The sequence below is a fragment of the Lissotriton vulgaris genome (genome assembly GCF_964263255.1).
Source record: "Lissotriton vulgaris chromosome 8 unlocalized genomic scaffold, aLisVul1.2 SUPER_8_unloc_1, whole genome shotgun sequence".
Classification (NCBI taxonomy): domain Eukaryota; kingdom Metazoa; phylum Chordata; class Amphibia; order Caudata; family Salamandridae; genus Lissotriton; species Lissotriton vulgaris.
The window spans coordinates 7,055,276-7,080,450 of NW_028240615.1; the positions used below are offsets into that span (position 1 = coordinate 7,055,276).

Here is a 25,175-nt window from a genome sequence, read left to right on the forward strand (position 1 = left end):
GGCAGAATAACATGTGTAAACATTACTTGCTCCTCTTGTTTCCTGTTTGAAGCCAAGGTCGGAGGTGTAGTACTTCAAAGTTAAATGGGATGCCATATGTGTCCCAACTACAGCACAGAAATGGGGTCAATCCTGCAGCAGAAAAATGGGCATGCTTACTTGCAAGATCGCAATATCGGATTGAACACTCCTGTGCAGCCAGAAATCCATGAAATCACCAATTAAGGAGATTAATTGCTTTAACAATACATAGATCCCATTATTAAACACGAGTTCTGCCATTTTTAAATGATCTAGCATAACTACTCTTAAACGTATAAGCCTTCTTGGCATTAATTGTGGTCCACAGTGCCCTGTGGAAACCTCATCTATCGAGACCTACCACTCTTCAATGTAAACACCAGTGATGCCAGGTGAAGAATCCTGTTGGTTTGAAATTCATGCTGGAAGGGGCTTCTCTCCACTGCTGATGGTGGATGGGCAGCAGGCAGACTGGATTTGGATAAAAGCATGTCCAAAGCAAATCCAGGAGTGTCCCAAGTGGTTTAAAATGTTTAATAATTCATGTTGTAGGTTTAAACCTATAACACCCCAATAAAAACCTACTGAAGGAAAAACACTCCTTAACAGTGTAAACAGATAAATACTGACAAAAATATATTTCCTTGTACTACCATGAACCATAATAATATCTTAGATATTATCTAAGGAAAATGAAGTGCACAGGAATGTGCCATACTTGCTAAAAGGACAATCACTTTTTGGCTTTGCTATAGAAGGCAAGAGCAAGGAAGATAGGCAAAGGTTAGACTCCTTGCCTTTTGATGTTCAGTGATTTAATTAAAGGTTTTCCTATTGTTTTCCTTTTTGTTTCTTCCAGGTTGTGTACTTGGTGTTGAGATGCTAGGATTGCCATCACTTTTTAGATTTGTTCTAAATATTTTTTCTACTCTAGAGAATCTTGTAAAATTAATATTGTACTGTATCTTTTGACCTTGGTTTTATTTTGTCACAGATTGGCAAAATGACTGGTTTATAGGCATCCTTGGCACAAGTGATAATCAAAAATAGGAACCCGTGCCATACATGCCATGCTCTAAACATTTACTGCATGGTAAAATGATAGTTACCTGTTGACAGTAGATGGTGAGAGTGCTGCCGGGCGCTGACGTGAGGCAGGGGGGGGGGGGGGGCAGGGTGGAGGGTGGTCAACTACGGATTACAGCCGATTAGAGATAAGTAAACATATAAATAAATAAAACAAATTTTGTTGTGCGTGCTGCATCGTATTTGGCGAGGTAGCGCGCACACCGAAATTCATTTTATTTATTTATAGATTAGTTGTGTCTATGAATTTGATGCTGATCAGCACTATAACCCAGACACCGGGAATTAGGTCATGGCACTGCTCCAGTTGAGGTGAGACTGTAGCCTCTCCAACCTGATAAGACACAGAATGCACCACATCAGCTAGTCTTTTGCAGTAATCAGGAATAATGTCATCTGTAATGTTCACAAGCGCATTTGCAGTCACAGCTGGCAGTCTCATGGGTTTGCCCATGATTATCTCACGAGGGACAATCCTGTCCTCCTATCCGGAGTATTGCATAGGCCTATCAACACAGGAGGCACAGCATCAGGCCATTTCAAGGATGTTGAGGCACACACTTTGGCCCACCTGGATTTCAAAGTCCCATTGACCAGTCTCACAATACCAGAAGCCTCCGGTCGATAACTGCAATCAATCAATCAATCAATCACAGCATTTATATAGCGCGCTACTCACCCGGAGGGTCTCAAGGCGCTTGGGGGGTGGGGGGGGTCCGCAATGTAGCCTCTGTTCAGCTTGCAATGCTGCACACAACATCTTCAGGACCTCATTATTAAAATTATTTCCTTGTTCTGACTCCAGAGAAGTCGGGAACCTGAAACATGGTATTTTCTATCTCAACAACAACTAAGCTACTGTGAGACTATCACTTCCCCTGGCAGGGTAAGGTGCAACCCAATGCAAGAAGATGCACACAATCACCAAGACGTATCTCAGCCCATTACAAATGAGCAGCTCGATAAAGTCCAGTTATATCCTATTGAAGGTACCAGCTGTCCTCCCTATAAGACTCAGTGCTACTGACGTTCTTCTGCCTACATTCTGCTGCTGACACACAACACATCAGTGACACAACCCTTCAGCCATCAGTCTAAACATGGGGTTAAACCTAATCTGATTGAACAAATGCACCATGGCGTGTGCAGGTCCATGATGATGTCTTGCCATTGGAGGCAACAAGCTACCTCGCAACACAGGTCTTTCATCTCTTGAAACCCAGATGTCATCCTCATCCCTTTTGACATGCTCTAACAACAGCCATGCTTTTCTGCTTATGACACTTCCTCCCGCAGTCTATTACATCTTCCATGTATCAACTGTGGTTAACAAAAGGTTATAATTGGTGTCATCTGTTCCTTCATTTTGGTATTCTCCATCAAAAGTACAAGCATTTATGGCACAATATCAGGCATGCTCATCGGCATACCTATTGCCCACTGTTACATATTCAGTTTTGTTGCAGAGTGCAGAACATTTCACGATCCACAATCTCGGCAGGTATCTATAATGCATTCAATACATTTTGCACAATTTCATCATTGCGGATTGATGTCCCTGAAGAGGTCATAAATCCATATTGTGACCACAACTGTCGGAAGTCATGAACAGCACCAAATTCATACTGACTATCAGTAAAAATGGTCACTCTCAGCTGGTCTGAACACACAGCATGCTCTAGTAAAAGTAATAAATTCGGACACTTGTGCAGAAAATACTCCTTTAATCAAGGAGGTTTCGACCACACATAAGACAGTATAGATTGCGTAGGTAGCGCTCAGGCTTCCTGCATGGTCTTGTAAACAAGAGCCATCAACACATATCACATACTCCGATTCAGGCAGTGGCACATCTTGTATGTCAGGTCTCAGCTTGGTGCATAATAGGTCCGAACATCAACACAGTCATACCCAACTTTACCTTCAACAACATCATTTCCAGGTACAGGTAAAAGGGTGGCAGGATTGAGGGTGGTACATCTTCTGAGGGTTATGTTTCTGGCACAAGTATGACCTGCTCATACTTAGTTAGGTGGCTGTTGGTGAGGCACTGCTTCCTGGTGCGAGTTAACAGTACCTCTACAGAATGATGGAACAAAAACAGTTAGAGGATGACCCTTAACAATACTTTCACACTGTTCAATGCTGACTCCTGTGGAAGCCACTGCTTTATGAAAACTGGGCAAAGCAGCAGCGACCGGGTCAAGCATAGCTGAAAAGTAAGTGATGGGGCCGGGTTCCTTTCCTAGATATACTCTGGAAACCCTGGTCGACAGACCATTGGTTCCTGATTAGAAGTGTGGAGGGGAATAACTTTTCTCATCAGTTATTATAGTCCCAGTATATCATGACTCAGAAGAATCACTGACTCCAGGTTCTACGTTTAGTTAGTTTATTACAAAGCCAAGAATAACTGGACATACAAATGTCTCAAAATAAGAGTGTAGAAATACATTGGAACTAATACAAAGCCAAACCTACAGGCATAATTGAGACAGTGAAGCATACAAAGTATGGGCAGTTCTAAGATTAAGTCGCAGGCAATGACCGCTCCTACATGAAGATTATTCTTCATTGGAGGTTCATAAGTAAAAAGCATTAGTCTGTACCTACACTACGGCTAATGTGACATCACTACTTAGCATTCCCCTGGTAAGTTCAGGAAAAGGTGTCAGTGCCTGAAGGCTGCCTAAGAAGTACACTCACGTTGAATGGGTCAAGTAGCATAATGCTACAGAGCTCGTTCTAAGATGCTCCTGCTCTCTCCATCAGATCTCCTCTTCTAACTTAATCCCCAGGGCACTGTCCCTAATTCCAACATCAACATTTTATCATACACCCATCCCGTATCACGCGATCATCCCCACCAGCTAGACACATCTTTGTAGGTAACTTTCCAGGTGGCTTCGATTCTCCCAGCCTCTGGCTCAATTACCTTGATTCCCAGGCCTTCTCCAGTGAGAAAGAATACCGTCCCACATTATCAGCTCTCGTTGTTCAAATGTATCCTCTCCTCCTTATGCCTAACTGCTAAAACAAAAGCGTTATTCTAACTAACAAGATGAATTTCTCCACCTGCAACAGAATTGTGAGAAAGAAAAGATTCTACATGCACATGAACAATATGAATGCTCCAGTTATGAGAGCCAGGGAAAATACACATGAGGCCTACAAAAATCGGCTAACATAAGAATTAATATAAACTTCGTTAATCACGCATATACATTAACCTTAATATTGTGCACGTTTGAATCAATGCCTTCCGTCTCATTGAATTAATTTTAATTTGTCATTAATAAACAAACATTTAGAATTTTAACCATTTAGAGCATGATTACAATGTTGATTTTTCCACGTTACAGGAAATATCTCTATCACTTCACTTTACACGTTGTTACACTTCACATCCTAACACCCAAATGTTAGCACGACAAAAGAATATATGCAGGTGTGAAGTATTTGTGGTTATAATGCACCCCTACAATTTGAAGAGCACAATCTCCTCTGTCATAAGCAACACATCTGCAAGGGTTCCAGAGCATCTGGGTTAGCACTGAGAGAGCACAGTCATCCCTCTCACTGCAGATCAAAGCAAAACATTTACTGCCATCAGGCATTCCCAGTGCTGGAGCACGAAAGACATTCGCTCTCAGCTCTGAAAAGGAACATATGCAGATGTTATCCCATGGTACCGGATCTCACACATCTATGTGTGTCGGCCACTGTAAAGGCTTAGACACTAGAGAAAATTTGAGAATCCACTGTCGTCTGTAGCCCACCATTCCCAAAAACAAACTTTCTGGGTAGTTAGCGGATTAATTTTCAGAATGCTGGGATTCTCTCTTGTGACATCTTCCTCACTCCCTTCTCAATGTGCTGTCATTAGGTACATGCCCTCTGTCTTACAGTACTGCTGTTTTGTCATGAACACTTTAATGTCCATTCTCAGGTAAGTGGTTCAACAAAGCAATTGTATCTCATCTGCAAGCCTCCTGTGTACTTGACTCCACCAATACGTCGTCAATGTACTGGACCATGACTGAACGCTAGGGCATTATTAGAAACTCCAGATGCCTTTTTAGGTATCTGGTTGAAGATGTATGGGCTCTCCGTATACCCTTTTGAGACTCAGAACCATGCCAAAACATGGCTGCTGAGCCTAAATGCAAAGAGGAACTGGCTATCATCATGCAACAGTCTGGAGAAGAAGGCTTGGCACAAATCGATAACAACAATTGATGGACAGAATGCAGAACAATGTCATACTTTCACCCCAGTACAGAGATCTGGGCCTAGATCCATCGTTTTTTTGCACTCCATACCACCCCAGTTCAGACATGGCCATATGCAAATCAGCCTTGACCCTGTGCCTCATGGGAACAGTCCAGCCCGAACTGCCAAGCCATGTCTTTCCTGGACCGGAATCAAGCATCCTAGGACCGGTTTCTGGCTATCAGCCGTCTTCAGCCAGGATAGCTTGACTCCAGTGGTGTGGAGAGCATGGGATTCACGTCTGAGCATACCCATCCCACTCGGGTTGACAAATGCAAAAACAACAATTGATATACAGAATGCAGAACAATGTCATACATTCACCCCAGTACAGAGATCTGGGCCTAAATCCATCGTTTTTTTGCACTCCACACCACCCCAGTTCAGACATGGCCATATGCAAATCAGCCTTGAACCTGTGCCTCATGGGAACACTCCAGCCCAAACTGCCAAGCCATGTCTTTCCTGGACCGGAATCAAGCATCCTAGGACCGGTTTCTGGCTATCAGCCGTCTTCAGCCATGATAGCTTGACTCCAGTGGTGTGGAGAGCATGGGACTCATGTCTGAGCATACCTATCCCACTCGGGTTGACAAATGCAAAAACAACAATTGATAGACAGAATGCAGAACAATGTCATACATTCACCCCAGTACAGAAATCGATGACAGAAAACCACTCAGACTCACATGGAATCTGAATTAAGATCTCAGCTGGATTCGGTACCACAGGACAACAAGGGACAACAATGGTGTTAACCCCGGTATGGGGAGGGAAACAGCCCAAAGTCCGCTGGGACACCTTAACGCTCCCGTACGAAAGTCCCGGATATGCAACTCTATTTCCCAGTAGCACAGTGTAGGTACGCATATCACTGGTATCCCCCGACGCACGCATACCTTATGCCAAGCCAGAGCAAGATCTGGCTGACCCCACTCTACTGAATGCAGTTCTTCCGGTAGGAATCACACGGGACCCACACGACATCCAACCACTGCCTACCACATGCTGGGCAGGGAAAAACTGCTCATGAAAACGGGGGGTCAACATTGTATTCTTTAGCTCTGTCACTTTCCACAAACCCCTGGAGCCCCACCACGATGGAAGCTGGGACCAAAGGCACTCTATCTTGAATGGTACTAGAAACTATTGGGGATTTATTCCCGGCAGGCCACGCCTTTATTCGCACTGAAGACCTGCGCTTCTCAGCAGCCACATTTCTAGATGATTTTGTACTAACCTGATTACGGGGTGCACTTAGAGGCGCAATTCCCACTTACCCATTAGAACCGGCAGATTTCAGCCCACTCACGTTAGTAATAACAGATAACAGTGGAGAACACATTACTTCTAGATTATACAAAGCTTGCCTCGCGTTGCTGCCACAAAGGGACGCCAAGGTCAGAGATGGTTAGGCTGCCGATAGAACAACTGCTCACAAATGATATTTGGAAAAGGTGTTGTAAACAAACCAAACTAGTTTCATGCAACCACAGAAGCAAATTACTACACTTTAAGATGCTTAGAAGGGCTTACGCCACACCACAGCAGATGGTCCGGATAAAGAGCATCACTTTCACACATTGTCCTAAATGCAATTTACGGGCTGCATCCTTCCTCCACATGACCTGGTCCTGTAGCATAATTGATGCTTACAGGCTGGAAATATATGGCCTAATACAGCAGATGGTGGGATACAAATACCTCAGGAAACAATGAGAGAGCAAGGGTATCTAGGGCATGTCCAGATCCCCAGGTATAGTATAAAGATAAACAATGTGGACAAGCCCACTATGTGTTAGTTTTAGTCACTGTTTTCGTGGCCTCAAGTTGGGAGACACGTGGTGTTTTAAAAGGCCCCTCACACACCAACCTGGTTGGTGTCATGCTTCATCATAGGGGCCCCAACCAGGCAACCGAGTGCCACCTGGTTGTGCTACAATGCCTGATTACAGCGGAGCGGGTGTAGGTGCAATGATGTGATGTGGGTGTTAGGTTAAAAAATACCTCTGGGAATCCTTGCCTTTGTATTTTATTATTGGCGGCCCAGGATATTGATAAAATGTGTGTGGTGCAACTCCTGAAGGAGTAGTCGTCCTACGAGTTGTCTATGTGCTGCGGTCTACATGTTTCAGCCCCATCCGTGGTTGTAGGGCTTTCTTCAGGACCAGGGTGGTACCACTCACTTAATACCACCCTGGTCTCTCATTGGAAGCATGTATATAACCTAATTCTCTGGACCCTCTGGGGGTATCTCTAGCCTTACTTTCCTGGGTTCCTTTTTATTTCCCCATCTATCCAGCTTACTCTACTATTTGACATAGGCAATTCATTCCTTGATCTGTAATTTAATTCCTGATGATCTCATGTTAGTGAGATCCCAGTCATTAAAGCTTAAACTGTAACTTCTCTGTAAGGCTTCGGATCTCTGTAAGTCAATTTTGTATTTGTGAGCCAATTCAGACAACCTTTCATGAGCCTGTCCTGCATGTCTAGTAATATCTTTACATATGAACAATAGCTCATCATCCAGATAGGCTTTTAAATGTGACATTGGAAAAAATGATTAGGGGTTCTGCCCACCTCACCCTCCCGTACCTGAGCAGGAGACATCCAAGGATGAAAAAGTAGAGAGAAAAGGTACTGAAGGGATCAATCCATTTTTAATTATCAAACAAGAAATAATTAATTATCTTGTGATAAACAAATTAAATCAAAGAAGAATATATCAAAGTTCGTATACACAAATTTGGACGGACAGCCAAAGAGGCACAACAGGACACAGTTTATATACAACACATCACATGTACATTATATACAAATATACAAAACATATACAATATAAAAGTAACTTATATGTACCCTCAGGACAAAAGAATATATACAAAAATGTATATACAAACCAATTTACATATGTACCTCCTCTAACAGTCTAGTGAAGTATACAACTACAAGGTAGTCCCATACGAAAGAGCACCAAGGGGTTAACACATATACCCAGCTTATATTTGCATAGGTGCATCAATGAGTAAATCTAATCTTTCTTCGATTTAAACAAGGGACTCCGTTTAAAGCCAAAGGTGTCGACGCAGTCGCAGTCGCGTTTCAGCCAGATGATATAGGCTTCATCAGGACATGGGTACTCTAATCTTCAGGGCCCTGGCCCAGTCTAGGGTAAATCTTAATTGGCCAACCCACACTACCACCCACAAAGGGTGGGGTAGTTGCCACCGTCTCGGCACGAATCTCGTGAAATCTTATTTTCTTCACTGTATCCACCCAGCAAGAAATGCAGGAGATGAAACAGGTGTGTGTTTAGGAAGTGGCTCAAGTCACACAGTCTTCCTTAATTCACAAGCGGCTACAGCCACGCGTAGAACCAATGTCAGCCAATGCGTTTCTCAAACTGTAACTTCTCTGTAAGGCTTCGGATCTCTGTAAGTCAATTTTGTATTTGTGAGCCAATTCAGACAACCTTTCATGAGCCTGTCCTGCATGTCTAGTAATATCTTTACATATGAACAATAGCTCATCATCCAGATAGGCTTTTAAATGTGACATGTCAAGATTTCATTTTGCCTAATTCCCGGCCGAGCCAAGTTCATATAAAGGAACTACAGGACAAATTGTAACGGGAACGGTCCGTGAATCTGGGGCATTTAGAGAAGGTGAATTTGGAGGGGTTGTCTTTGCTGAACTTTCTACCATTGAATTAGAACTTACATCTACTAGTGCCATAGCCACATCAGAATTCCCACTGGTATGTGCATTACTCTCTCCTCCAGCGTGGGTCACAATGTATGGGGGTGGATAGTTTAACAATAATTTGCTTATAAATTCTTCACTTGAATCAGTATCCCTCTCTTCAGCTGCACTCTCCTCCTCAACTGGCTCTATCTTCTTTTTCTTATCCTTTAGTTTATCTTTCCCTCCTTCCTCACTCGTTAATGCAGGGTACATTCTAGCTCCCTCGATCAGGTTAGTTCTCTATATTTTCTGTTTTGCATCCCATCTAGCATCTGCACAAGTGCGTATGGCTTTCTTGAACCTTCCTTAAAATCTGTCTCTCTCTGCCTAAAGTGAGCTTTATGTTTCCAGGCATTACGTGCTTCATGTTGTGTAGGTTTAGGAGCTGGTTTCATGTCATACAGCATTGTCCTTAAATGTTCAATGATTCTCAAATTAAATGTGCCCTAACTGGGAAACATCAAAGGACCATGCTTCTCAGTGATCTAATGCCAATGTTCAAGCAGAATACACGTATGAAGACCCACGTTTATTGCATTATAATGACCTGGCATATTTTCGGGTGGTGATTCTTCCCCCTTTCTAACATTTCATTTTCGATCAAAAATATGACAGATTCACAAATTACTTTCCATTTAAACCAGGTAATGGTTCTTCACCCACAATTCTCTGATTGGCAACCAGAACCAATAGCAGTGCGACTCTCTTATGCCGTAGCCAACCAATACCAATGCGGCTCTAAATCAACCAACCAATACCAGTGCAGCACTTTGTAAAGTCATTCTCACTCCTTGCAGCAGCTCGCCCTCCTTTACTATTCTTCATGAACACACACTCAACAATGAGACGGCCGGCCAGACACATATGCACGCTTAGGCAGTGCAGATAGCACTCCTCCTACCGTGCCCCACCCCGCCCTGCAGGAGCTTGTTTTAAAAGAAAAGGAAAATGATGCCAGAACATTGTTCTACTTTTCATTTGCTGGCTCTGAGCCAGGCAGTGGGGGAACGCTCCTCCGCCATTGTGCCAACTGTCGACGACTCTCATGACTAGCAGCACAACACAGTAGACAACTACACCACAGTGTCTTCTACACTGATAACTTATCTATCCCGGGATCTACGGCCACCTGGGACCCGATAACCACTTCAACTTCTCTGCATTAAGTGCCACATTCACTTAACAACTTAAAATATCTTCGCACAACACCACAAAATCACTGAAAAACACTGCAAGCAAAGCATAACCAATTGCAACACGCAACCCTATTATTACTCGCACATCGGCTGCTACAATTCATTCCACATCTGCTGGAACTCCTTCAATCCATCACTCAGGCAGGATTAGCACGAACCATGGACTTTAGGGGTTTGGATTGGGTAGGTTAATTTCTCAATGGGACAACCTAACTCCCTCACTTCAGTGTCGAACCATCCAACAAGCTACCAGTGGATCCAGCACTGGGCCAACTCTCTTACCATTTGTTATCTGATAAACCTTTTTTGCCGACTGATAGGTAAAGGGAGTTAGCATTTAATCCAACACATTTAATTTACAGTGCAGCCCTTTTAGCAACACAATAAGAACCGGGAATTAGTGACTAGAGTTAAGAAGATTTATTACAAGTTAGCAGTCAGGTGAAGGTAAATGAATCTCAATACCGTGCTGTAAAGATACAGAATAACAACTGGATAACCTAACCTCCCAAAGAAGCTCAGACATCCCAGGATAAGACAAACAAGAAGTTCAGTCACAGCAATATTGAAAATACCAAAGTGTGATGCCCAGAGAAGAGTTTTTGATCCTCTCTTCTATACATCAGTATTGTATAAAAGCATCCATTTAAATTCCAAACTAATGTAGATGGTTAAATCCATAGGGATCTCAGAAGTCAAGGAGATGCAGAAAAGTAGGGAAATGTAGGAAGGAGTCAGCATTTCAGATGCTCGCTAAGAGTCTTCTAGGAGTAAAAATGACAGCCTAAGCCACAGTCAACAACAAAAGAATCAAAGGGAGTAAACTTAGAGGTCTACACCTCTCAAAGTTCGAAAGGAAGTGCTCCTGATATCAGACAGTGTGACCACCAGTTTTTACCACAAGAGTCTCCAAAGTAACACCCCTCTGTTCGCATCATCAGGGGTTACATTGCCTTTTCCATTTTCACGTGTGAGCTGCAACATTTACCAAATATCCCAGGCCAAACCAGGGAATTATATTGTCCTTGGATACCTGCGACTCCTCGCAACATTAATAAATGGAAACTCAGTTGACACTCTGACTCTCCATGTTCTTTGTCAAGGTCCTTTTCTCAGGCTGTCTCTCTCTTATCACTAGTACAGTGTTGTATCTATTCTCAAAACTAACAAACCATGTGAATGTAACTGCAAGGAAAAGACATGTAAGCAGAAAATGGAAAACAATATTTTATGCAGAAAGAAAGAAGGGCCTAGTCATGTCAATTTAATATATTAAGTCAATGTTGCACATTCAATATACATGTGCACATTTAACCACAAATGAATGAAAAATGTCAGTAGATTGGATTTATGTTACACATTGCATGCAGATAAAATAAGTGCATGTGAATAAATGTGACTAAGATCTACATAATAAATGCGACTATGAAACATTAGTGCACACATTGAATAAATCCTTTTCATTTCTAAAGTAAATACATTTTAATATTGTGAGAATGGTTTTATTCAATCACCTAAACAATAAATGTATTTTAATAAGGTTAAAGTATACACTATGTATATGAGTCTCTCATCCTACAGTGAATGCACTTCAATAGTGATGTCAAGTGCAACACTGTACATTAATGTCATTTGGACACACAGAGTACGTGCTAAGGGCACATATATATATTGGGCATTTGTGACGTGTAAGGGTGGAGCCAACATTGGGCTGCTTCAATACTTTATGTGGAAAAAAAAAGTTATGGAGCCCTAAGGGCAAAATGCCCCAAAAAGCCAGCCCTGCCAAGTTTCCCTGGCCCGTGCGTAAAGTGCTGCACCAGTGCAGATTTTTTCTTTGAACTCTGGGATTTGTAGTCTTGTTTATTGCATTATAAAACAGGACTACAAGTCCCAGTATTCAAAGGAAAACGTCTGGGCTGGAGCTGTATATCCCCATGAACCTGGGAAACTTGGCAGCTATAAATTCTGGGCTATGGGGAGGGGGGGCAGCAGTTATGGGGTTAAAGCCCCCTGGGCTCAATTGCTAATATTTTATTGGGCGAAAGTTTAGCGCAGGACTTAACTCCAGCTGCCCACGTGAGTTTGGTTACGTGGCGCTAAATGACGTAGTCAAAAGCACTCACTGACGCTCGCGCTCTAGTATTCTCTCTCTGGTGACAGCTTGTTTCGTCTGAGCTGAGAGTACAAGCCCTGCTGTTCGTGTTGACTCATAACAGTCCTACCGCCCCCACCCTCCTCCCCAGGTTCATGAAGGCCGCGCGCTCACCACTGTAATAAACTGTTAGTTTTACAATTCAACTCTCTCTGAAGCCGGAATGCATAACCAAAATCTCCTTCTGACGTCTGGTCTCATAAAAAAACAAAGTTTCACTAATTATTACTTTTTATTGCCTCGGTACGGTTTAAAAGGCGAGATGTGAACACAGGCATTTCTCTGAGAATAAAAACCTTCCTTCGGACTTAAGACTTTTTTCATTTTCCCAAAAGACTCAGAAGGAGCTTTCCACCACATCTTCCAGTAGAAAAAAACGGGGTTATCTTCTACATAGCAAAAAATTAAGAAGTTTGCAGCAATTATGGATTCTCCAAACTGCTCGGCCAACGCTACCATTTGCGAGGGCACCTCCTGCCTGCTGCCACCCAACAATTTTAACCTCATTCTCAACACAGTTCTGAGTGCTGTGCTCACAGTCATGCTGGCACTGGTTATGTTTTCCATGGGCTGCACTGTGGAAGCCAAGAAGTTCTGGGGTCACATCAAACGACCTTGGGGCATCATTGTGGGCTTCCTCTGCCAGTTTGGAATAATGCCCCTGACCGGCTTCGTGCTGTCGCTCATCTTCAACATTCACCCCATCCAAGCGGTTGTCGTGTTGATCATGGGGTGCTGCCCGGGGGGAACCGGGTCTAATATTCTGGCGTACTGGGTGGACGGAGACATGGACCTCAGGTGAGACAATCTACAAACTTATATATTTACTTTAACTTTAATGTATGTATTTACAGCGCATGAGGACTACAGGATACAAAATGCTGTTACTTGACCTAGTCTTGTTACCATAACAGCAACTTAAATTTTAGCGCAACCACAATCCATTGTATTTGTAGTACACTGTACCTAGTACCAGAGTTCAGTGGCATTTTAAACGAATCATAGAATACAAGGGAGGCAGGAAAAACCACCCTACACTTTCTTACCTGCTCAAATGAGACATATTTTTACAACTAATGCATGCCAATATGTCACTCTCTATTGCTTCAGCCTGACCACTGCTTTCTACTGATCTTCACTTTCGCCTGACCACCTGTTCATTACTTCTATCTGACCAAAGTACAAAGTACAAAGTATTTTATTGTGATGATTATTTAAAATCTTACAACATAGCACATATAAAAGAAACTTTTTAAATATATGTTACAGCATAAAATCGCATAAAATTATCATTGCCGGACCTTTACAGACAATTAAGTTTTGCAGTAGTTACGTCTCCGCGTTTCCTTTTAACCAGCAGTAGGAACTTTATGAAGGATGCGTTTAGAGCAATATCGTTTGAGTCCATACACTTAATCACTGCCTGCCTGCATGACCGTTACCACGCTTGACCATTAGTCTACTGACAATTGTTTCCACCTAACCGTTTCTTCAATTTGAATATTAGTTTGTCTGATCTTTACTTGAAGCTGACCATTGCTGCAACTTGTCTATTACGCCGACTGATCATACTTTGACCTGACCATTACTTCATTTGATCACTACTTCGACATGAAAATGACTTTATATTGACCTTTAGTTTAATCTGGGTATTACTTCACTGTGGCCATAATTTCAACCTGACTATTACTTCATCTGAGTATTACTCCAAGGTCAGTACTACAACTTGACCATTACTCCAACCTAACCATTACTGCTACTTGTCCATTACGATGACTGATCATTGCTTTGACCATAACCATTACGTCGACCTAGCCATTATTTCCACCTGACCATTACTTCAAATTATCATCATCTCACAATATATATTTATTAATCTAACTGCAGCCTTTAAATTGTTTCTTTCAGTTAGACGTGGCTTATATACCACTTGGATACTTTCTGCACAGCAAAGGGTTTATTCCATAATGCCTAGAAATCACTTAAAAGAGCATCCCATGTAGAAATATGTGTGAAAACCTATCAAACTCAAATGAGTTTTTATGAGATCGCCTTTACTCTTCGACACAGCATTTGGCAGAGGAAATGAAATACCAGCATTTCTAAAGCGCACAGCTACCTCCAGAGAGGTGTCCCAGCGCGGAGGGCCCTCGAGAAGATTTACACATAGATTCATCATCTGCATGATTTGCGAATCTGTAATAGCGATTATTAAGGAATCGCTATTACAGACTCGCAAAACGGGATTCATGTAGAAATCGCAATATTTATTGCGATTTCTACAGCTTCCTTATTTACCATTAGCTAATTGCTAATCGCTAATAAGGAATAACTCCCCATTCATTCCTATGGGCCTAAAGGCCCATAGGAATTAATGGAAAGACATATCAATGTGCGAATCGCTATTAGCGATTCGCATGTTGAGTTTGCGATTTTAAGGGTGCAGGGGTGTCCAAAGGACACTCTGTTGCACCCCTGAAATGATATTGGATGCTGGTGTTATGCACACACATGTCCCAAGGACATGTGTGTGTGTAACATACAACTTAGAAAAATGCACTTAAGTGCATTTTTCTAAGTTTCCGCTATTTACCACGAGGTTTGACTTCGCGGTAAATAGCGGCCCAAAATTGCAAATTCGCAATTTTTAAATGTTTCATGAATTGCATTTAAGGAATCTCTAATACAGATTCCTTAAATGCCATTCCTTGCAAATTTGCGAATTCTATAATAACGGTTTTTGCATTTGGGATGATGAATCCCAAATGCAAAAATTGCGCTCGCAAAGGGCCAGATTCTCAGAATCTGGCCCTTTGCGAGCCGAATTTCCGTTGATGAATCTGGCCGTAAGTGAGCTATTGCCCAGAGTCACATGGTGCTGGGCTAACCTGCCACCGGTGCCGGGGATCGAACCATGAATCCTGTTGTCCAGAGTCAGGGACCCCGGTGCTGGGGGCCCTTGGGTTGATTAAGTGAGCTATTGCCCAGAGTCACATGGTGCTGGGCTAACCTGCCACCAGTTCCGGGGATCGAACCGTGAACCCTGTTGTCCAGAGTCAGGGACCCCGGTGCTGGGGGCCCTTGGGATGATTAAGTGAGCTATTAACCAGAGTCACATGGGGGCCCTTGGGATGATTAAGTGAGCTATTAACCAGAGTCACATGGTGCTGGGCTAACCTGCCACCGGAACCGGGAATCGAACCGTGAACCCAGTGGTCCGGAGTTAAGCACCTCCCTGGCCACTGCATCACACCTCTTCCTCTTCCAAAGTATGAAATAATTGAGTATAACCAAAAGACAACTCGAGGGGAAAAGTGCCGAACTTTGGTGTAAATTGGAATACATGTGCAATACAGTGCAGAAAACAGGAACCCATGTGCAATTCAGTTTTACCAGAGGAAAGCTCAGAATATGAGGAACTTACCACACCGGGTGCAGTAAATATCTCACCCCCACCAATCCTACCTTTTTATCTGGGCTTTTGTCTAGATATCTAAAATATTTAACTACAATTTAGTTTAAAAAAAACGTTAACGATTAATTTCTGTAGTAAAGGAGGTCATGTAGGGAGTTCAGTGAGTCTTGTAATGCGTAAACAGAAGTCTTCATACACTTAGAGTTGCAGGTTTTTACAAAGTCACAACTTGAAGTGTTTTTTTTCAAGAATTAACATCCACCTACATTTTGGTAATGAAAACTTTAATGCTTCATAACCAAATGACGCGCCTCTTTCTTATCTTTTGTTATTGTTGTAAAATGTTAGCCTAAGTCTGGAAAACAAAATGTATAATTCACAAACTGTTGCACGTAAATGATAAAATAGGCGTTTAAAAATGTAAATATTGTGCTCATGTTCCACATCCTCTTCACTCTTGACTTGTCATCACAGGTCTGTGTAGTCTGGAGTAATCTGGGCCTAATTTGATTTGTAAGTTAAAAAAAAACATTATTTTTTTTCTTAGGAGCCCACTGCCCGCGTTTCCAAGGTAGCCTATTTTTCCACCATTCTATTATTCCTGCCTATTTATCTCATTCTAACAGGTTCCTTTTCAGCCATCTAAACGTAACTTTTTACCCACACAGGGCTTCAAGAATTTTTTTGATGAATCTGGTCTTGCGCCTTTTTTTCCCCTTTTTTAACCATTCACACAAATCAGCGCATCTGAATTTTACACAGCACTGTGCCACATGAATGTTAATAAATCTGGGTTGGAATATTGTGTCATATTTTCATGCTTAAGATGTTTTGCGTGTCATGGAAATGGCTTTTTTTAGCATGAAAGCCGTCAATGTCATCATTGGTGGGTGGCTGTCAAAATCAGGTGCTGCTCAATTTTTTTAAAACTATTTGTACAATGAAGTGCTGCTGATTTTCAGAAAGTGCTGTGTGACTATTAGAAAATGTGAACATTGTCTCTTGTCTTTAAGGAATGATGGGAACCACTTAAAAACTGTGCTTGAGACTAAGACCTCTGATTATGCATGTTTTAGTACTGTTGAATGTTGGATAACATCCAATGTTTTTGTACTCTAATTTGCATTTACTTATGATAAATTAAAACCATGTTGAACTGCACTTGGGGTACCGACCTAAAAACTATTTCCTGTCAAATGTTGAGACTATAATGACAGCCATTAGGTTATCTTTGAAACCTCCGCTTTTAATTGCCACAAACAAATCTAAGTCTTTCCACATAAGAGCTAGTTGAGTTAAATGCACTATGTAATTGGCTAATATTGATATTTGTGAGTTGCTGTGGGTATTATGGCGTTTAATTGTCCTCTCGCTACCACAGTTTTTCATTTATTAGGTTGTTTTTCCATTTGTGTAGCTCAGAATGCATCACGGTTGTCTCTTTCACTGTGAGGCCCCCAGCACTAAATCTGTTATTGGATAGATCACTTTTTAGATGAAGAATCCTTCCAGTTAATGAGAAGCTATGATGTGTTGGGTGGTCTACTTACCTAGAAGCGCAGATGTATGAAAGAGGTCTACTCAAGAATACTACATTATCAATTGTGAAACAGGACTCCTGATTGGCACTGTCTAATTGGAGCTTTAAAATTTTCTTTACTTCCTATCTTCTAGTTAGCACAACTAGTATCATCACAAATCAAGATTAAAGGCATTTAGTGGTAAAATGTGGTGAATGGTCTGCTATGGCATGCCTGCCAGGTGGAAGTGTTATCACATTTAGGTTTCCTGGAGATAAGCTCTAAAAGTGGTGGCCCATTTCCATGGATCACATACCACATGTATCCCATGGAGTTGAAAGGTTTTTTTCCGTGCTCGTGGAAGGCATTAAAGGGGTGTTCTGCATTTTCTGTCTGAGATTGCCAAGGTTTTAATGGTAGATGCGGATAGACAGAATGCCATCAGAAATTGTGTTAAACATACCGGCCTTGATTGAGACCCAGACTCAAGACTGTGCCAGGACTGCCAAAAGTGTACTTGCAATGGCAGTAACAGATCTGCTTTTGGCAACAGTGCAGTATGGCTCACTCTAAATTTTTTCACCAGTTGAGGTGGGGGTGCATTTCTTTTGGTGACAGCTCAGTCACCGCTCACCTATAAAGCCCCCACCCATTTATTATTGAAGTTTTTAAATGCTTTCTTTATTTATATTGATATCTTTTATGATTACAGCACGTTTTAAAGATCACGTGCCTACCTTCAGATAGGAGACACGGTGGGGGCAACAAAGAAAATGACAAAAACGAATGCAACACTATCATCTACCATCTAAACCCCAATCTCATTACCGTAAGACAATGCAAGAACAGTCGCAAGCTAAGAGCAAAAACATCCTGAAGCTAAGCTTATGTACAATAAATGACACACATACACGATTAGGTGTTAAAAAAGATAGCAGCACTTAAACCCACATATAGTGCTTAGTTACGATGAGGAAAAAATGGAGATAAATTTATCATCAATATGGTTAAGTTCTGTTCCTGGACTTTCACTCCATTGTTAAGGCAATCTGGGATTATAAAATCTAACTTGTAAAACTTTCTTTTTTTTTGCAGTATAAGCATGACTACGTGCTCCACGCTGCTTGCGTTGGGAATGATGCCTCTGTGCCTGTTCGTTTACACAAAAATATGGGTAGATTCTAACACTATCGCGATTCCCTATGACAGCATTGGTAAGTTTAGTTACAGCATGTTGAATATTTGTCTTCAGCTGATCTCTTTGTAGCGGTGGTAATCTTAATATTCGTTTTAGTCACCTTTGTAGGTATGACATACAGTTTAGATCCATGTTTTAAGTTTCAAAGATAAAGCAATTGGAATAACACAATAGATACGTATTCAAGCATGTAAGTACAATATGATGAGAAGAGTATGAGAGATCATATTAAGCAATAGATAATAATTACAGTGAAGAACAAAAAATATATAAATAGAGAGAAAAAAGAACATAAACAATATAACTATATCAAGTTAAAAAAGAAATTAGAAAGGTACAATATCATTGTTAAAACATAAACAACAAATGTATATTAATAACAGAAATGTAGATCAATTATCTATACTGGTAATAAAGAGTCATGGAGGTTTGGGTACCTCTTTAATCCGAGGATTACGTGAGCTCGTAGCCTTTGCAGAAAAGTCCAGGAAAGCTGTCACAGATAACCAAAGAAGGTCTCTTTTTATTGCAAGACATATCGAATTGATGAATGCTCTTTCAAGCCTGTGATTATAGCAGACACCATACCACCAGGATTGAAAAGATATATTAGAAAAGTCTTTACATGCTTTGGTGATCCGCGGAAAGGCAACTACAAGACGTAAATCAGGTACATGAACATTGTCTGATTGAGAAGACCAGCCCTCTGAAATATTTCCATGGAAAATATTGGTGAAAGTGAAAGGGATGTGTGTGTGAAAAATATAATTTATCTGCTTCCAGACTTTTAACCAAAATTGATATGTGAAGGGGCATTCGACTAGCATATGTTTAACCTTGGAGGGACTGGTATTGTAGGACCAACAGAAGGAGGAGGTAGGATTTATTCTATGTAGAGGGGCTGAAGTGATCAAGAGTCTATTGTAAATAAAAAAAAAATTTGGATTGTATTCCCTGCTCTCGAGGATTTCCGTAATTTAGGCCAAATTTTGTTCCATATATGAATTGAAAAGGTGGTATGTCTGTCTGATTCCCATTACAGTTCCATATCTGTTTTGTCTTGATCTTCTTGATAAGTGGTTTGTTTATTATAGATTTGAGATGCTGAGGGAGAGGTTAACAATGGGGGCTAGGTGAGGGGCAGGAGAAATAGAAGTGATATTATGCGGGAGATGATCACATATTGATTCAACTATAGATATTAATGACATATATTTTGCATAATATGAGGAGGGAAAGGAAAAGTGTGATTGAGATAGTGTAAAAGGAAGGCATGAATCATTATCAAAGAGTTGATTAATCCATCTTAGACATTTTCATGTCAAGACTTCCAAAAAATAGTTTTTATGTGTATTTTAACATTTTCAACCAAATTTCACACAATGAGGGGACTCGACCGTGTGCACAGTGAGATATGTAAACAAGTGTTTTAGTGCTCAATCAAAGCAAAACATTTTTTTAAATATATATACAAATTGACACTCTACTTGGAGTGGCCCACCGTTAAAGCCACTTAGACATAAATAAACAATATTGGCCAAAGAGCATCAAATTTACAATATAAATTCAAAGCATCATTTTTCTGCTATTAATCAGAAGAAAAAAGTTCAAAGCAGGCTTGCTTCATCACTTTATCAATGTCTTTAATTTTTCATTCGTTGGTCATATCCAATTTATAGATGAACATATTCCTATTCATACATCAAGATTGTCAAAAGTTATACATTTCCACAGCTACAGCCTACGTGTTTCGTCCCAGCCGGGACATCATCAGGGCTTATGAAGAAATCGTCTTTTTCCTCAATCTATCAATTGTATCCCAATATTCTTTCAGGATCCTATTGTTATTAGCGACCAGTATCGGCTCACCCCAAAACTAAACTCAAGAAGTGAGTGTGTTACTCCCTACTCCGACGTCCAACTATTGATTGCAAATAGGTTTATCCTGGCAACCTCAATAGATCTTGATTTCAAATTCCGCCTGATTATCATATAAGCTTCACCTTGTTGGTTTTCATTAATGAACTGTTTCCTAATCACATCCTATCTCCGCGATCTCACGAAATCTCATTCAAATTCCGCCTAATAGTCCTGTTTATTTCACCATGTAAATTTCCTTGCCGCAATACTTCCCAAACACGCCCTGTCTCCGCGATCGGGTCTTAATCCTTGTTCAAAAATCCGTCCTTCCGTTGTGACAGCTGGTGCGATAATTCCCCCCATGTTTATTATGCCAAATTGTGGATTGGAAAAATTGTTAGCTCACTTAATCTCCCCAACGGCCCCCAGTGTTTAGGTATGCTTAGGGGTGATAAGTCGCGCTTTACAAATATGCCATTTAGATTTAGATTAAGATATTCTGATGGGAGATAAAAATAGGGCGGAGAAGTTTACATGAATTTTTTAGAATAGTGAGAGATAAGGAGGTTTCTGATTAGAGATAAAAATTCTCAAAAAGAAAAAGGGTGAAGAAACATTTTTTCTATATCAGCCCAAAGGGGAGGAATAATAGATTCCTCTTTGATAAGTGAAAAATAGGCTTGTTTAAGAAAAAAACTGTGTGGTAAGAATGAAAATCGGGAAAATTAACACCTCACATATGTTTGGGGCATTTACGTTTTTGAAGCCACATGCGAGATTTTTTGTTGTTCCACAAACATGTGGACAATATAGAGTAAATTTTTAAAAATAAATACAGGGGATATTTATAGGGATATTAGAAGAAAAAAAGTATTATAGGTACTTGCATCATCTTTAACGTACCTAAACGTCCACACCAATATAAAAACAGAGAATTCCATCTAGATATAAGAGATGTTAAGAGATGTTAGGGTTGTGAAAACCCCTTTCAGATTTAGAGAAGCTGTCTCTTTTATAAAAGCATTAAACCATATACCAAGGTATTTGACTTTATCTTGATTCCAACAAAAATGAGAAGAAGCAAAATCAGCATGAACACATAGTTTATTTAGAGGGAGAATTTTTCATTTGTCTGCATATAGTTTATATCCTGAAAGAGAAGCAAAGTTTTGACTTCATTCAAGAAGGCTGGTAGAGAAGTTTGTGGAAGTGAGATGAAGAGAAGAATATCGTCTGCATAGACTGAAAATTGTATCTGTTGGTCCACATATTGGAAACCCTAATGTCTGAGTTCATATGGATTTTTTGCAAAGAGAGCTCTAGGGCAAGAACAAATAATTGGGGAGAGAGAGAACATCCTTGCCGAACACCTCAATGAAGTGAAAATGATGGAGAAATAAGACAATTAACAATGATAGATGCCTTGGGAGAAGAATATAGCAAGGAGATGAGATTAATAAAAGTAGGACTAAAGCTGAACCAAGAGAGAGTAGAAAAAATAAAAGGCAACCTAACTCAGTCAAATGCCTTTTCACCATCCAGAGAAATAGTTCCTAAAGAATGTTTATGAGATTTGGATTTGGTTAAAACATTACAAAATAATCTAGTGTCATCAGAAATATGTCCACCTTTAATAAAGCCTGACTGTTCCCTTCCTATTAACTTAGGCGGTAAAGTGTCAAGACAAAGGGCAAGAATTTTAGCAAAAACTTTATAATCAGATCCTGAGGCTTTTCCTTTTTTGATGGAACGCATAGCATTGAGAATATCATTAATAAGAATGTCATCATCTAGTGAGGAAAAATCTATATATTAGGATCGGGATAGGATTTGATAGAGGATAAATATCGAAGTATATCTGCCTGATTAGCATGGATTCTGGAATTCATAAATTCCGGAAGAAGTTAGTAAAGTCAGGTAGTATGGGCCAGATGTACAACCAATTATAGCATACACAAATGGGTTGCGACCAGTTTACGCATGCTAAAGTTGGAATGGCCACGTACTAACACAATTTTGCGAGTCTCAAATTAATTGCGACTCGCAAAAAAGTGCTTAGAGACTCGCTATTTGGAAGGGACGTTCCCTTCCAAATAGTGACTCTCTAACCCATGTACGAATGTTGCGGTAGCAAAACCCTCGCAAATTACCACCTTCTTCAAGAGGGTGGTAATGGAATTGCAAATGGGAAGGGGTCCCCAGGGGACCCCTTCCCCTTTGTGACAGGCTCTGTAAATATTTTTTAAGGACAGGCAGTGGTCCCATGCGTCCTGTTTTCCTATAAGGAAAACAGGCTGCATAAAAAAAGCTGCTTTATTTAAAAGCAGTCCCAGACATGGTGGTCTGCTGAGCCCTTCTTTTTCTGGCCAAAAAAGAAATTATTTTAAGGTATCCTATCCCAGAAAGTCTGGAGCGAAATATCCTGTGTTTATTATCAGTAAAAAAGAAAACTCTCAAAATGTTGTGCCAAATTAGGACCCAGTAGAAGATAATTGTTAAATCTCCATCTTTTAGTGCCAGGAGTATCAGGGATAAGATCTAAATATAGAGTGACAGGTCATGATTTGAAATTAACATGGGACAAATTTCTGATTGTATAATATGTTGTGAAAGGAACTTTGAGACAAACAGATACTCCGTTCTATATTGGGAAAAAGGGACAGGGGAGAAAAAAGTGTATTCTTGGAGGGTACGGTTAAAGAATCACCAAGCATTGATTGAATGATGGGATAAATTTGGATTTGGATTTACGATCAATAAAGGGGTCCTTAACCATGTTGCATTCACACCAAAAATTAAATAATTGTCCTTTAAAAACATCAATTTAGATAAAACATCAGGGCAAAAAGATCTATCTTAATGTTTGGGGGTATAGACATTGAACATAGTTACAGGTATTTTATTGTTAGTTATGGATGCAGTGACCCACCTGCCCATGGAATCTGAGTCCCGGGAAATAACTTGAATATTTAAGGATTTATTATATAGCATAGCCACTCTATTACGTTTCCCTGTACCAGGGGAGGCAAACATGTGACCAACCTATTGATTTTAAAGTTTAAGAATCTCTATTTTGGGTAAATGAGTTTCTTGTAGCATTACAAAATCACCTTTTAGTTTGTAAATGTGTGTTAGCACCCTCTGACATTTTATAGGCAAGCCCAAACCTTTAATATTCCATGAAAAAATTCTTAAAACCATTAAAGAAGTAGCAAGAATCCTATAACATTTGATATATAACGATGACTGTGAAAAAGCAATAACAAAATATAGATAACTAAGTAATGCAAAAAGTAAGCAATGAAACAACAGCATAAAAGGATAAAAAAGGAAAAGCATGATGTGCTCATGAGAAGGGAAAGAATGAAGAATAGAAAAAGAAAAAGGAGAAGTAGGAAAGGATATACTTATATAACAAACAAAACACTCAGGGTGGTGGGGCCAAGCAAGGGGGATGGCACAACCAAACACCAAATGTCCGACAAAGGAGGGGGAGTCCAAGCCACACAAAACTATATTCGTGTAATCTTGAAGAGGCATGGGCCATACCTAAAAGAAGGAATACAAGTATATTAACAACAAAATAGAACATATATCATGTGAGAAGCATTGAGCACAATATATAGCTGCCATTTAAAAGACTCATGGCAAGACTGGTATTAGAAAAATTCAAATTGTATAGAATCAGGTAACAGTAGATTTGGAAGTGTCCTTCACCTCTCCCCTGCAGATAGCAATGATTTTTTGCAGGAGGGAGACATCTTCATAAGTGAAAGTTTTGTTATTTTATCTTACTTTGAATAAACAAGGGTGGAATAAACCAAATCTGGCATTGAGTGAGCGGAGAGCTCATCACATATTGAGAAATGTCTGCCGTCTGTCTGCTGTATATTAGGCAAAGTTAAGCGCAAAAAATAGGTCGGATCCAAGCCATGAAATATGGTCTTTGGCGGCGTTGATAACGTCTAGCAGATCCACGTATTCTAAAAAACAAATGATTACTCCTCTAGGTTTTTGTGAAGTTGAGGCTGAGTGAGGAGAATTTCCAAGTCTGTGTGCCCTTTGTATATTCAAAAGAGGGTGGATAGGCAGGTCTAAGACTTTTGGAAGAAATGATTTTAAGAAAGATGTGGGATTGGAGCCCCCACTCCTTCTGTCAGATCATAAATGTGTAGGTTATTTCTCCTGTTTCGATTTTCTATATCTTCAGCTTGCTTTTTTAAGGACGACACTTTAGAATACAACATCTTTACAGTCAGTGCAGTTACCTCAAGTACCTCAACCCTTCATTCCATCTGATTAATTCTGTCCTCCACATTAGTCCATTTTTCATCCAGTGTTTGAAGTCACTTATTAGTTTCCTCCATATAAGGCTTGACCACCCTGATTTCCTCAAGTAGAAGCTTCACTGAGATTGTATTTGTAGCAGTGGATTTTATGGTTGAGGGAGGGTCCTTTATAACTCTTTTATGGATTGAAATATTAGAGGTTGTAAACAGTTTAGCGGACATTTGGGTCCTAGAGGTGAAGTGAAAGTCCATCAAGCTAGAGGAAGACGAGGAAAAATTGTGACAAGCACCCCCAGTGTCATCCATATTCTCCAGAACAGAGAAAGGATTAAGAGTAGTAACTTTGGTGATATTCTTGGTAGCCAGTGGTTTACTGGTGCTGAGTTGAAGGTTCTTGTATGTGGTTTAAATAGTTA

The 25,175-nt window shown here is 40.5% G+C and overlaps 1 protein-coding gene across 1 annotated transcript in view; it reads left to right on the top strand.

Moving 5' to 3' along the window:
* The first annotated feature begins 12,756 nt into the window (after positions 1 to 12,756).
* Positions 12,757 to 25,175, top strand: part of SLC10A2 (solute carrier family 10 member 2) — a 30,074-nt gene continuing 17,655 nt past the window's right edge. The window contains exons 1-2 of the mRNA XM_086947883.1: positions 12,757 to 13,275; positions 18,508 to 18,626. Coding sequence (XP_086804009.1) covers positions 12,902 to 13,275; positions 18,508 to 18,626 — 493 coding nt within the window. The 5' untranslated portion in view covers positions 12,757 to 12,901. The remainder of the gene's footprint in view (positions 13,276 to 18,507; positions 18,627 to 25,175) is intronic.